Below are 15,000 nucleotides of genomic sequence, written 5' to 3' on the forward strand. Positions count from 1 at the left end.
CTTCGCACAAATGCAACTGCTTATGACAAGCAAAGGCAGCAGAAAACAAGTAAGGAATTTCGTTGCGAGCTCTTTCATAGCAATCATTATGCAGTCAAACCTCTCTTAAGCGGCCCTCTATTAAGCGGTCACCCTCTATTAAGAGGTCACTATTCACATTCCCGAATTTCGCTTCAGATATTTACTGTTTGACCTCCATTAAGCGGTCACCTCTATTAAGCGGACGCGGTCACCTTTCAAACTTCCCTACTGGCTAATTTTACGGTTATTTGCCTCTGTCAAACGATCACCTTGCTACAACGGCGTTAGGTGGTCACCCGGAGTACAGTTTTGTGGTCACGAGGACCTTACGCTGGCGCTGAACAAAAGTCATTGACATGCTCCACCAAATTAAGTTACGTATCACAGACGACCATAACCAATTTTTTCACTTCATGTTGAAAATGAGCTGATGCCAAAACTGTCAATGATCTACTTTAAGGCAAAGACTCTCGACGCTAGACTTATGTACAACATTACTATAAAACCTAGCTGTTGGCTAGTGCGTGGACCCCTTAGAACATGCAGCGACTTATATATGTATTTCACCGTACATTTTTTACGAACTATAAATGAAGATTGCGCGCTTTACCTTTGTTTTTTTGTTCAATTTTATCCCAATATGTCCAATATCGCGCTACATTTTTATCACGTCTTTTTAACGGTCAACCTCTATTAAGCGGTCACCCGGCCACTCTCTGTAAATGACCGTTTAACAGGTTGTACACTGCAAATTACTTTGCATAACCCGGCATTAATTCCTCAAAGTTTCGATTCTGATCTGTTATGCAGAACAATAGCTGTGCACGTGCGTCATAAATCTTTGTAGATTTCTTAGCCGTCCTCTGCAAAACAATGACGTGAAATCAAGTTATGCGTATTTTGGAGAACGCGAACGACGGCGGCTAATTTTGTGTGTTTTCATCTGGATATTGAACGCGGGCGTTACATATTTTATCATGAGCAAGTTCTCAGACCGATAGACGCACTGAACAGGTCTAGACGAGCTTCGAAATTCACTGCCACTGTTTATATTCGATGTGTTTTGCACGTGCAGTGGCTCATAGCCACTTAGATTTGTAACATGTTAAATGTAATCTTTATTCCATCCACATTCCTTACTTAGCAATTCTATTCAGAGTGCCATTATGGCAACAACTGACAGTAGCTTGCTTTTTCCCAATTAAGACAAGATAAAGGAATTGTTTGAATTGAAATTGAAATGTCCATCAAATGACAGGCTAAACATAATCTTCTGTTTACATTGCAATCCCGGACTAAAGAAAAAGTGTATGTTGGTGTGTTATGAATTAAGGTAAGACACGCATTTTGTTTGTCCGTTGTCTTTGGTTGAGTAGTCCTTCCTTTATTTCTATTATTTTTAATTTACTGTGTAGCACACTCTATGTTAAGGGCCGTAGCCAGTAACATGCGGGCCCAGGCACTTGCTGTTCCATTCCACTGCACTGCACTGCACTGCACTGCACTGCACTGAAATGCACTGCACTGCACTGCACCGCACCGCACCGCACCGCACCGCAAAGCACCGCACCCCACCCCACCCCACCCCACCCCACTCCACTCCACTCCACTCCACTCCACTCCACTCCACTCCACTCCACTCCACTCTACTCCCCTCCACTCCACTCCACTCTACTCCCCTTCACTCCACTCCACTCCACTCCACTCCACTCCACTCCATTCTACTCTGCTCCAATACACCCACTCCACTCCGCGCATTCCACTCCACTCCACTCCACTCCGCTCCACTCCACTCCACTCCACTCCTTTCCACAATAGACTGCTCTGGGGAATAAACCCAACTCTCTGGTTATTCCCACGGGCCTCGTACTGAGGTTTTAAGCTGAATTTTAATACATCAAAATTGGTCTACTCCACTCCACTCAACTTCCGCTCCACTCCACTCCACTCCACTCCACTCCATTCCACTTCACTCCAATACACTCACTCCACTCCGCTCAGCTCCACTCCACTCCACTCCACTCCATTCCATTCCGCTCCACTCCAGCCCTCTCCACTCAACAGACCAATTTCGATATATTAAAATTCAACCTAAAACAATAGACGGCTCTGGGGAATAAACCCCACAAACTCTCTAGTTATCCCCAAGAGCCTCGTACTGAGGTCTATTGTTTTAAGCTGAATTTTAATATATCGGAATTGGTCTACTCCACTCCACTCAACTTCCGCTCCGCTCCACTCCACTCCACTCCACCATACAACTGATCATCCTCCAAGACGAAAAGCTGCTGCAAACCACTTCATCCTGCAGATCCAACCAGTGTGGATTTTAGGATGGAGTTTTAGTATGGAGTTTAGTCATTTTTGTCCGAAAAAGGGTAGGGTTTGTGTATTCTACTTTTAAATTGGGTATTTTTTTAGAAGAGTCAAGCCTGAAATAAGGTAGCTATAGTTTTTTTTCCCGCGAACTTGTGAAGCCCTGTTATCAGCCTGTGTAACTGGACACTGTGTGTCACTTACATGCACCGTAATAGAGCAGGTGCACTTGAATGGGTTCCTGTTCCACACCGGAATACCAAAAATCTGGAACACGACAAGCAACAACCAAAGAAATGACGATAAAAGTACGAAATAGACAGCTATTTGTATCTAGCATTCGAGCAAATGGAATAGCATATTTAAATTATATCTAAACGGCAAAGTAAAATTCTTACTGCACGAGTAAATTAAGAAGCATATAATTGCCGAGAAGTTGAAGTATGAAAGCCGAGCTTGAAGAGAAAAAATGTCTCAAAGGCTCTTATGTGACTTTGAAAAGTTCTTAAGAAAGCTATAGCTAATTTTCCGCTTACCTTTTGTAAAAAAAATATCGTTTGATTTACCTACGATTGGACTACCGACCAACCATTCAGATGAGGCCGGAGAGTTTACGATATGGCGAGGTTGAACTGCATTTGTTTAATGCAAACTCTAAGTGATGAGGACACCAGTCAGCCGTTCGCATCATCATTTTAAATATCACGAGTTCGCTTCCAAAGCCTTTGACTGTTGATGTACCTGGCCTCTATTTTTCTTCTCCAACTTTATTCCTTCATGGCTAGAATAGGTATTTTTGTTTACATTGTGAAAAAGCCAAGTTGAAAGTGAAGTTCGCATGTAAGCCTGGTACGATGCGCTGCTCTCGTACGCAGATCTCACGATTTTTAACGCTAGCTAAGAGATGTGGATTCGTGATTTCCTCGTCACTTAACCAGACTAAATTACCTACTAATAGTCTGATATTTATGCTATCAAAACAAGGCTCAATAGCATGGCGCCTTTTTCGCCACACTATGGCGATTTTCGTGACATGAACGCATCGTTTCGGCAAAGTGAAAAAAAAAACGTTCCTTGATGTTTCGCCTTTGATTATGATTGAATAATAATAGTTGGCGAATCTGAATCTGAAATTGATGGTGTAGTGGCTTAGCATGCCCGACTAGTAATCAGGGAGGCGTGGGTTCGAGTCCCGCTCAGGGCAAAAACCAATTTTTCGGATGGGTGTGTCGAAAGGTAAAAATGCACAATATGTGTTCCTTTCTCCTATATATATATAGTCTATACCTTTCATTTGCCTCGAAATTTCTAACTTTCGTGTGAATCTGCTAATAATCTTTTTTTTTTCTACAAAGATTGAAATAAACCAAGATTGAAAGATTAAAATAAACCAAGAAAAACTGAAATTATAACTGATCTTTATTCCCCTTTATTTCTATTTACTTATTACATCATACAAGGGAAGAAAAACTTGTTTTCATCCATCAGCCCTTACTTTTTATTTAATAGTACAGACTAAATCTTAATCCTACAGTTGTAAGTAATCAGGAATGGTCCTTCTGTGGGACAACACTTCAGGGGACTTCTTAGTTTCCATGGCGACTGTCCTTCACTCGTGAACCAAAGGAGTCAAAGGAGCCATCAGGAATTTAAACACGGACCAGCCACCTGAGCCAATCAACTTTGCAGAACCCAGCCAGTTGTCTAAGTGATGAGCTGGAGGGGAACGCTTGTAGAACTTTCCGCTGTGAACACCATACAACTGACCATCCGTCATGAAGAAGAGGTGCTGAAAACTACTCCATCCTGCAGTGCCAACGAGCGTGGATGTTCCCAACCAGTTGTCCTTTGCATCAAGGGGAGGAAACCTCTTATGAATCTTGCCGTTTTCGACGCCGTACAGGACCCCGCAGGGATCGAAGAAAAGGAATTTGAAGACGTTCCAGCCACCTGCTCCTGCCAGTTCGGCAGATCCAAGCCAGTTGTCTTGGCTGTGTGTTGGGGGAGACCGCCTGTACAACTTGCCATCTGTTACCCCATAAAGAACCCCATTGGGATCAAAGAACAGGAACTGGAAGACGTCCCACCCTGCGGAGCCGACAAGCGTCGCTTGAGCGATCCAATTCTGAGACGCCGAGCGTGGAGGTGGTGCTTTGTAGAACTTGTTACCCCACACACCATACAAGGTGCCGTCCGGGTGGAAGAACAGGTGCTTAAAGTTGGTCCAGCCTGCACTCCCGATCTGTTTAGCTGTTCCGAGCCAATTGTCATCTGCATTTTGAGGAGGATATCGCTGGTACAATTTACCATCAGTCACGACTCCAAAGAGATCCGGCAGCGGGTGTTCGCCTCGCACGCTGAGAAAAACAACAAAGGAGAAACTAGAACTTAGACCACTTAGAAAAGAAATGGAATAGACAGGAATGGAATGGAATAAAGTAAAGGAGAACGAAGCTCGCTAAAGAGAGGACAAAAGGTAAATTTTCCTCGCATTGACGGGTGGGAAGGGAATGTCGCAATTTCCTAATCTTTTTTTTTTACAACGCTCTACACTCACACCCAGGTTTCTGCTCCATGTCGGCAAAATAATGCTAATTTACCCTAAAATTACGTACTAATCACTTTAAAATGGCTATGGGCGACGGAAGCTTCTTTTACCCGTGGAGATCTATATCAAACATGCAGTCACTGGTGTGGAATGTTACTGATCTCGTCAGTGTTGTATCTACCTGACAATGGTCACGAAAACAATCAGCAAAAAGAACACATGGAACTTGATACCCATCACTGATCTGCAACAAATATATTCAACGTTATAGAGTGTTTTGTAGTGACACGGCTTACGAAAATACAGCTGGTGCGTTGAGTGTTAATGACTTGAACGTAACGAGATGGGTTTAGAGAAATATTTGTTTTCTGGTGTTTCCATGGGATTAACCTCTTACTATCTACAGTTTTCAAGATTTCTTTTGTAGCAAATGTTTGATTTTTTTTTTTTTTTGGAATCTTGAATAAAGAATGTATTTATGTAACCAGCTTTCATCATGGATACTCAGCAATAAATCCTGTGAAATCACCACGGAAACGCATTGTCTGGGAAAGGCCGGACTCAATCCACGAGTTCACATATTCTCCTAGCTCTGGTGTAAGTTAAAACTTTATTGGGTTTCCATTATAATACATGCATAATCTTTGCTGTCTTCAATCTAAACAAGAAAATTTTATGATATCTGTTTCTGCTCTTGCCGCTTATTTCCATGGGATCAGGGAAGAAATTGCGCGGTTTCTTGTATTGTTTACCCAGTGTTTTTAATATCTCAAACAACTTTGTGGCAAAAAATTCTGACTTAGAATTTAAGTTGACCGAATATTGCAAAACATTTTGGTCGTTGAGGTAGCTAGGAAACAAATAATTTGACGAACAAATAACTTGAATTCTGAAAGGTCTCTGAAGATCGAATCTCTTGGCCGAGACGAACTGCCGCGTCAGACTCTGTTAATATTTCCTTTATTTTGCAAATACTGACGTAACTTACAATATTAAGTTACTACAAAATATAACACTGGCATCATTTATACTACTAATACTTCTTGCAATACTTACATTACTAACAATATTAATATCTCTTACACCAAAACAAAAATGAAAAAGGAAAATAAATAAGTAGAAGTGGCACATAGATATTTGGCGCAACTCATGCACATAGTGTTGTCCATTTTGCACTGAATTTCCTCAGTGTGTTATCTTTAAAAGCAATTCTACGTTCACAAAGGATCTTTTCATTAACTAAAAGCTGGGAGAGATTTTGTTTACCCACGAAAGAAAGATGTGATATTTTGGAATAGCAACATAATGATTGAGGGCTTGAAAAATATTGGTTCCACCAGCAAAAGTTGGCAAAAGTTTGAGTTATGGGGCATTCATATATAGAAGGTGAAGTAAATTTTCATGGGAGTGGGCACGAATAACGATCACAGCTCGGAGATGTTCCTAACTTCATTTTGCAAATTTCTGTTAGTATAGGCAAACTGTTTTGTAACAGATTTGCCACGTACAATTTTTTCACAAGTATTTGTCACTTTTGTTGTATAAAGTGTCAATAGCGCAAAAATTTCACTGAAAATTGTGGAAATCCGTTTTCCCTATCGATCAAATGCAGCTAAGAAATACATTTTTTAACGGCATTCATGATTGTCAAGAAAAGAAATTCCGAAAATGTACGTTGAGAAGGAACTTCGTGAAATGAGGAAAACCTGGTTCCAACGTACCTTTTTACTGGCTGTAAGATTAGAAATTCACGTTTGAAAAAGAGAGTTTAGAAAAGCCACTCTTACCTTTGTTGTACTGTAAAGCGATAGATGGTGAAAGCTCGACCTGAAGTTCTCCAAGGCTTGCATGAAATGACAGCGAATTCACGTCAATAGAACATAGTTAACAGCTTCGTGTTTATTTAAGTTTAAAAGATTAACAGATGGGAGGAGACTTATGGTGATAAACTGTCCCAACAGCTATTTACTTCACTATTATTCCAATGGAAAGTATAGTGGAATGCAACCATAAGTGTTACAATCTCTTATTGCGAGACAATTTTATTTCAAAGCCTTGTATTATTTCAACAAAGTATAAAAAGCCGCTTTTAGATTCGTTTTTGACTGCATTTCGAAATTAAAAGAAATATAAATGTGGAGATTTCTCCATCAGTATTCGTAGACCTTGTATATTCAGCTTTAGTGATATTTGCACATTGTACTTACAACCACACAAAAATTCACAAAGAAATTATCTTGACCGGATATAATTATCGGACCACATTTTTCTTTGATCTTTAGTTTCCGAAATTTATACTATTTTCAATTCAACGAACATTGAAATTCACAGAGAGTACTTGAGAGCTGAATATTTATCTGACCTTCTTCTAAGCAATTGATATGTCCAAACAGTTGTAGAGGGATGTAACTCAAATTTGCTTTTCGTTAATATCTTTTAGCAAGAAATTATCAAGACAATCTCTTGTCTTTTACTGAGTAACTTGTTTATAATATAACAAAATTTTAGTCGAAGTATTAAAATCTTTTTGTACGAGGATTTCTTATTTTGCCATGTGTCAGTTGCTTGGAATGCCATGAAAAATAAACATACAAGGCACCTTTAAGATTCTTTTAATTTCTAGTGAAATTTTATTTTTATCAGGGAAAAGAAGGAAGTTTTGAAAACCGTCGATGTCAGTATAGTGAATATGAATGGGCCTAAACAGCTGTAAACATTTTTGTAAACTCGTTTCTAACAGTAAACTGTTTTTGCGCATAGTTTTCTTTATTTCAGTGCTTACCACATATAATACTTAACCTATGCTTCATACATGTACAACACTTACGGGTAACGCACTTAACTAGAATACAACTATATAACTATATAACAGAAACTGATAGTATTATCATCTTTCTATATCTTATAGAACATAGTTAACAGCTTCGTGTTTATTTAAGTTTAAAAGATTAACAGATGGGAGGAGACTTATGGTGATAAACTGTCCCAACAGCTATTTACTTCACTATTATTCCAATGGAAAGTATAGTGGAATGCAACCATAAGTGTTACAATCTCTTATTGCGAGACAATTTTATTTCAAAGCCTTGCATTATTTCAACAAAGTATAAAAAGCCGCTTTTAGATTCGTTTTTGACTGCATTTCGAAATTAAAAAGAAATAAAAATGTTTAACTTCCAGAGATTTCGTAGACCTTGTATATTCAGCTTTAGTGATATTTGCACATTGTACTTACAACCACACAAAAATTCACAAAGAAATTATCTTGACCGGATATAATTATCGGAACACATTTTTCTTTGATCTTTAGTTTCCGAAATTTATACTATTTTCAATTCAACGAACATTGAAATTCACAGAGAGTACTTGAGAGCTGAATATTTATCTGACCTTCTTCTAAGCAATTGATATGTCCAAACAGTTGTAGAGGGATGTAACTCAAATTTGCTTTTCGTTAATATCTTTTAGCAAGAAATTATCAAGACAATCTCTTGTCTTTTACTGAGTAACTTGTTTATAATATAACAAAATTTTAGTCGAAGTATTAAAATCTTTTTGTACGAGGATTTCTTATTTTGCCATGTGTCAGTTGCTTGGAATGCCATGAAAAATAAACATACAAGGCACCTTTAAGATTCTTTTAATTTCTAGTGAAATTTTATTTTTATCAGGGAAAAGAAGGAAGTTTTGAAAACCGTCGATGTCAGTATAGTGAAATTCAATATGAATGGGCCTAAACAGCTGTAAACATTTTTGTAAACTCGTTTCTAACAGTAAACTGTTTTTGCGCATAGTTTTCTTTATTTCAGTGCTTACCACATGTAATACTTAACCTATGCTTCATATATGTAAAACACTTACGGGTAACGGACTTAACTAGAATACAACTATATAACTATACAGCAGAAACTGATACTATTATGATCTTTCTATACCACACATTTTCATGTTGCCGTGTTTCATTAATTGCCTGGAATGCCTCTGAGAAAGACATGAAAGCTTTGTTTAAGCGTTAATGAGAGAAATTAATGCATGAAAAATGAAAAAACTTGTACCGAAATATAACTGCTACGGGATTAATTAAGGCATATCTACATACGAAGCAGGATAATTATTTTATGATATTTAAAAAATTCGTTTTCAATTACATTTAGTTCTGTTTACTTCTCAGATTGTAGCAGTAGTGAAGAACAAAGATTAAACTGTCCGGCGCACATGGTTTGTTTACCACCTGCTGAAGGCAGACCTGCACAGTATTATGATGGTACTCCTTGTCGCCGGGGCAAGGGCCAAGGGAATATTTAAGGAAGTTGTAATGTTTTTTCACTTGTATACATCGCGGCATCAGTGTTCTACTCGATTCTACTGTCCGCCACAATGTTCTCGCACAGTTTAGTGTAGTGAGAGATTTGTTTGGCTGAAACATGTTCAAAAGCAATAAAAGTGATTTATGGAAACGTGGTTTGTGAATAAAAAGATTCCAAGTTTCTTACCAGTTAATGATTTTCTGTTGTCGTCTTCTATTTAAACCATTTCGTTAATCCTTAACAGGTGTTTCTCGTATTAAAAAAAAAATAGGCAGTCGATGACTGCATGTAGCCTACTGCTATTACGTATTTAAACGCCCTGAAACAATGACACTAGAAATTACTCACACCTAAAGATAAGTGCAAGCACACTCTGTGATGAACGAAAGAAAGATATTCTAGCACAAGACTTGTAGTGAACAAAACATATTAGGAGAAAATTACACAAGATCATTTTTTCACATGTATACTATTTACGTGGTAAAAGTAGAGTCCAATAACTTACACTAGTTTGGGTAAAGAAGTTGAGTGCTTGCGAAAGCGGATACTCAGTTGTCCCGTGCAGTCCACACTGAACACTGGCTGAGCCCAGATAAGTTAATGGCTTGTGTGAGCAAAACAAATCTTGTATCGGCGAAGAAATTTTCTCACGAGGATCTAAGTGCAATAACAAAGAGTACATAGTTCTCGAGGGCAGTGCGGGAAGAAAGATAATATCTAACAAAAACGAGGCAAAGCAATTTAAAAATGGAAAACAACTTCCCTTGAAGACTGCAACCAAGTCACGACGGTAAGCTGTGGAGAAATATTACATGTACTCAAAACAGCAATGGCCGCCGTATCGAACGCCCTTTTTCATATAAGCCTACTTAATTCCTCCCAGAAGGGCTCGCGATACGCGACACGCAGACAAATAAACCCCGCCGATGGTGGCATAGTAGCTTACGCCTTTTGGGCAGTAAGCTACAAAAAAACAAAAATAAATAAACAAAAATCAGGGAAAGTGTCGTGTCACTAGAGGTTATATTCGGGCCTCAGTTGTAGCATAGCCTGCGAACGCAGACGTATTTCCGGCTGTGGCTTGTCTCTGCCGAAAATAACGTCTGCGAACCCGAGCTAGAAAACCATGCAGACGTTATTTTCGGCGGAGACAAGCCACAGCCGGAAATACGTCTGCGTTCGCAGGCTAGTGAAACTTTGCCCCTTTGGTATGCCCAAAATATGCATCTTCCCACACACGTATCGTAAAGAGTATGGCACTTGGTTCCCGGTGTTGTGGTCTGGCCTTGTCTCATGGGCTGGTCACGGCTTTACATAGGGTTAACCTCATTGCGTCTTTCCCCTTGGACAGAATTGTCCAAGAAAAATTGCTATGTATATGTTTTGAAAGGAAAACTTCTGCCCCTGGAGATAAAATTCTATTATAGATTAAAGAAATAGGCAAACTCTGATTGGAAATAAAATTAAGAATATTAGTGTGACATGTACAGCCGTGTGTACAGCTGATCACTCCATATTATATTTTTCACAAGTCTTTTCAATTAACTCCTTGATTAATTATCAAACATCAGTAATTGGTGTGTTTTCTTGATGTTAACTATTTACTATTCCAAACGTAAGAGAACTTTATGTTGTGTTTTGCTGTACTGTACAGTACTGAACTGTAAATATTTCAGTAGCAGAAAGAAGAAAGAAAACCCTTAGGACAAAAATCTTTGTTGACAGAATTGTTTACATATTTTTACAAATGTCTAAGTGACCGGCAGCTGGTCAAGGTTTTAAATGGACTAAATGATCGGCAGTCAGAACGTTTTTGTAGTTTAGGCTAAATAGCCCTTCGGTTAGCCTAAAAGCACTCCGGTTAGTCTGAATAGCAAGTCTCACTACCGGTCATTTAAATTCAAGCCTGGTTTCACCAGCGGCGCAAGCGCAAACGCAAGCAATTAAGTGAAACGAAATTCGACGCAAACACACATGGACAAGCAAAATCACCCGAACCTTTCGCCAGTTTGGAAAACTCTTTAGGGGCGAGGTAATCTGAACCCAATGTTTTCATTGGCGAAACGTAACCACGTGTGGTAAATATCCTTGTGCTTGTGTTGTGCCTGAGCAGTATTTCGTTTTCACTTGTTGCAGTGCAAACGTAAGCATACGCGCAAGCACAAGAAAAAGGAAAAATTTTGATTCTTTTGCTTGTGCTTATGCCTGCGTCAAGGCCGTTTTCACGTTGAAATAAGCACTATTGTGCAGTTGCGCTTGTGCAGTTGCGCTTGTACTTTTGTCGCTAGTAAAAAACAGGCTTTAGTCTATTTTTAAAAAACCTTGACCGCCTGCCGGTGATGTAGCCACAGCGTTACATTTTTCCGCATTACATTACGTTATATCTTTCCTCACGACTTGACCACAAACTTTACAAAAGCTTGTGAAACATAGTAATTACCGTAAACGTCCATGTATAAGCCGCACATTTTTTCACAAAATTGAAGCCATAAATCAAGGGTGCGGCTTATCCATGGATACATCAGGGGCACCCAACGAATCTGTTACTCACATTATCTGTTCCCCAGAGGAATCTTGCTGGCTGGCAAAAATACAGGTGTTTTGATGAGCTGGCTGGGAAATTTTTGTTATTGATAGAGGTTTTGCCTGGGAATTACTGACTTTTTCTAGCATTTCAACCCGAGCTGGCTGTAGAAACTCTGAAGACTGAGGACGACTAAAAAAAAAAAAAAAAAAAAAAAGCCCTTCCCTCTCCCAGAGGGTAGTCACAAACATACGACGGCTGGTCAGAGTGATTGCACTTGCGGAAAAAAACCTGTTTTGTCCCGGTTTTGTCGATTTTGTTCGGTCGTTTTGGACCGACGAATTTGAAAGCGCGCGGAATTCCTGGCTGGGAAATAAATTTGATCAGCTGGCTGGGAAACCAACCAATTTTATCTAGCTGGCTGGGAAATTACTTGTGTGTCTTGCTGGGAAAAAGGAACAGATAATGTTTTCCCAGCAACACTGAAAAACAACTGAAAATGCCTTAATAACATTTATTTTCATTAACTGGGGTATAATAATACATTTTACAACATATTGGTCGTTGGGTGCCCCTGATACATCTGTGTTTGGAGTTTTAAAAAACCTTATTAATATTCATACAACTTCTTAAGATCTCAGTAAAGAAACATAAAAGAAACTGAGAGCATGTTGCTGTTGTGCATTGACTTTTTAATGAGTGGTGGCTCCTAAAGGAGCCGTTTGTGTCTTCCAGTGTTTATTGGCGAATCTTGCTCTCCAAGAGTTCTTTCAAGCGATTAATTTTCGGTTCACTCGAACAAGTAAACACCAACCTACAAGGAATCTCCATTCTTCTGCACAGCTGTTTGCAGTGACGTCTTCGGCCAGTCACTTCCACGCATATCTTTCCGCAACGTGCGATAAAATACCACAAAATTCGCGAGTACTCGCAAGGTAAATGGCCGACTCTATCGTTGTCCTTGACCACCTTCTCGGCAAATTTGTCGACTGCATTATCAAGCTCCTGTTCTGCATGAATTTTTTCGCCTATTGCAGGTACATCTTTATAGAAGTGGTCATGATACCCAGGCATCACATCCGTGTTCAAAAAATTCATGCAACGTAGGCCCTGGCCCAGACTCCTCCCCACACTTAAAGCTTGGCTACTAAGCACTCGTTCGTTTTGTTTCAATATCGAAGGAATTTCAACTTTATGGTGAAACCTTGATTGTTTGTCCTTGTTGGTTTATAGCAATAGAACGTTACTGGAACTTCAAACTTTATTGTATTACATTTTTTTCCAAAATCTGCGCTTCTAAATTCGGGGTGCGGCTTATCTACGGATGCGGCTTATACATGGACATTTACATTTTTGGCTCTTTGGGTGTAACATTAGAGAAGGAATTGGCTTTCAGAAATTGCAAAATTTCTGGGTGGCAAATCAAAAGCACTAATGAGTTCATACATGTCTTTCAAAGAGGCATTCCAGGCAATTAATGAAACACGGCAACATGACTGAATGTCTGGTTTAATTTCTCCGAGCATTTAACTATTAGAGCTTCATTGATTTTTACAGCTGTAAAGTTGTTTCATCAAGTGATATGAGAAAGAACGAGGCATAAAGCTTCGCCCGCTTTGCATCCATAATGGTGGTTGTCTTGGAACTTTGAATTTACTCACAGCAAGAAAAAACGTTGGAACCAGGTTTTCCATGCTTTGTCTTGAGAAATTCGAATTGCTTGTTTCTCCTAATTTCACCAAGTTCCCTCTCAAAAATTTCTGAATTTCCTGAAAGAAGGGAAAAAATCATATCTCTTAACTGCATTCGATTGATTAGGAAAAACGGATTTGTTTCCCAGCTACACCAACGACCAAAAGGTTTTGCAATAGGAATTCTAAGTCGGAATTTTTACTACTAGGTCTGAGTTGATATTGTTTGAGATATTAAAAAACATAAAAATATACAAGAAAATACGCAATTTCTTCCTATATGGAAATTAACGGCAATAACAGAAACAGTTATAATAAAATTTCTCAATTATCTTGTTTGCACTGCGAGCTCCGCTCCGCTACGCGCCACTCCATCCCACTCCGCTCCAATCCACTGCACTGCACTTCACTCTGTTCCACTCCACTCCCGCTCATCTCCACTCCACTCCACTAAATTCCACTTCACTCCATTCCACTCCACTCTACTTCACTCCACTCCACTCCGCCCCGCTCTACTCCACTCCACTCCATTCCACTCCACTCCGCTCCATTCCACTCCACTCCACTCCACTCCACTTCACTCCGCTCCGCTCCGCTCTACTCCACTCCACTCCTGGTCAAAGTTCTCCTTTCTCCTTTGTTGTTGTTGTTTTTTTTCTTTCCAGCGTGCACAGCGAGCGCCTGCGGCAGGATCTCTTTGGAGTCGTGATTGACGATAAACTCTGCAAGCGATATCCTCCTCCACCCACTTGGCTCGGAAGAGCTAAACTGATCGGGGAAGGAGGCTGGACCAACTTTAAGCACCTGTTCTTCCACCCGGACGGTACCTTGTTTGGTGTGTTGGGTAACAAGTTCTACAAAGCACCACCTCCAACCTTGGTGTCTAAGAACTGGATAGCTGAAGCGACGCTTTTCGGCCCCAGGGATGGCAAGTCTTCCAGTTCCTGTTCTTTGATCCCAATGGGGTTCCATTATGGGGTAACATAAGACAAGTTGTACAGGCGGTCTCCCCCAACAAACAGCCTGGACAAATGGCTTGGATCTGACGAACTGACGGGAAGAATTGGATGGGACGTCTTCAAATTCCTCTCCGGCCTTTGATCCTGGTTGGGAACATCCACTCTCGTTGGCACTGCAGGATGGAGCGAGGTTCAGCAGATTCTCTTCATGGGAGATGGTCAGTTGTATAGAGCTAATCGCGGTAAACCAGATAGTTGACAGATTATTTAGCCAGACAGTTGACAAATAAATTTAAAACATACCTCACTTATAACATCATGCATTTCACCTTGAGTTTGGGCCTCTAGTTTTATTTTATTTTAGTTTTGAGTTTGTTTTGAAGATGGTAACTAGAATGAATCATTTTCCTTGTTGCTTGTATGTGTAGGATTGAAATAAACTGCCTGATCTCAAACACGTGATTCGAGAGTGAGGTTAGCACACGCCAATCATCATTCACTGGCAAATTCATGGGTTTGTTCATAGCGTGCTTTGATCTCGTTCCCAGAGCCCACGTGCCTTTTGGTCAGCACCAAGACACGGAGCTCTGGGATAATCCAATTTTCAGACCAAAATTATTGGCTACTCGATTTA

The 15,000-nt window shown here is 39.9% G+C and overlaps 1 protein-coding gene and 1 pseudogene across 1 annotated transcript; one reads left to right on the forward strand and one right to left on the reverse strand.

The window, feature by feature from the left end:
* LOC138004968 (uncharacterized) overlaps nt 1-14,625 on the forward strand; it is a 14,637-nt pseudogene extending 12 nt beyond the window's left edge.
* Nucleotides 3,739-6,769, reverse strand: LOC138006453 (tachylectin-2-like). The gene is made up of 3 exons (XM_068852791.1): nt 6,673-6,769; nt 5,067-5,129; nt 3,739-4,694 (listed from the first exon to the last, which is right to left on the reverse strand). The coding sequence occupies exons 2-3, from the start codon at nt 5,120-5,122 to the stop codon at nt 3,947-3,949; spliced, it is 804 nt and encodes a 267-aa protein (XP_068708892.1). The 5' UTR covers nt 5,123-5,129; nt 6,673-6,769; the 3' UTR covers nt 3,739-3,946.
* Nucleotides 14,626-15,000: the final 375 nt, after the last annotated feature.

This window comes from Montipora foliosa, chromosome 6, assembly GCF_036669935.1.
Source record: "Montipora foliosa isolate CH-2021 chromosome 6, ASM3666993v2, whole genome shotgun sequence".
Lineage (NCBI taxonomy): Eukaryota > Metazoa > Cnidaria > Anthozoa > Scleractinia > Acroporidae > Montipora > Montipora foliosa.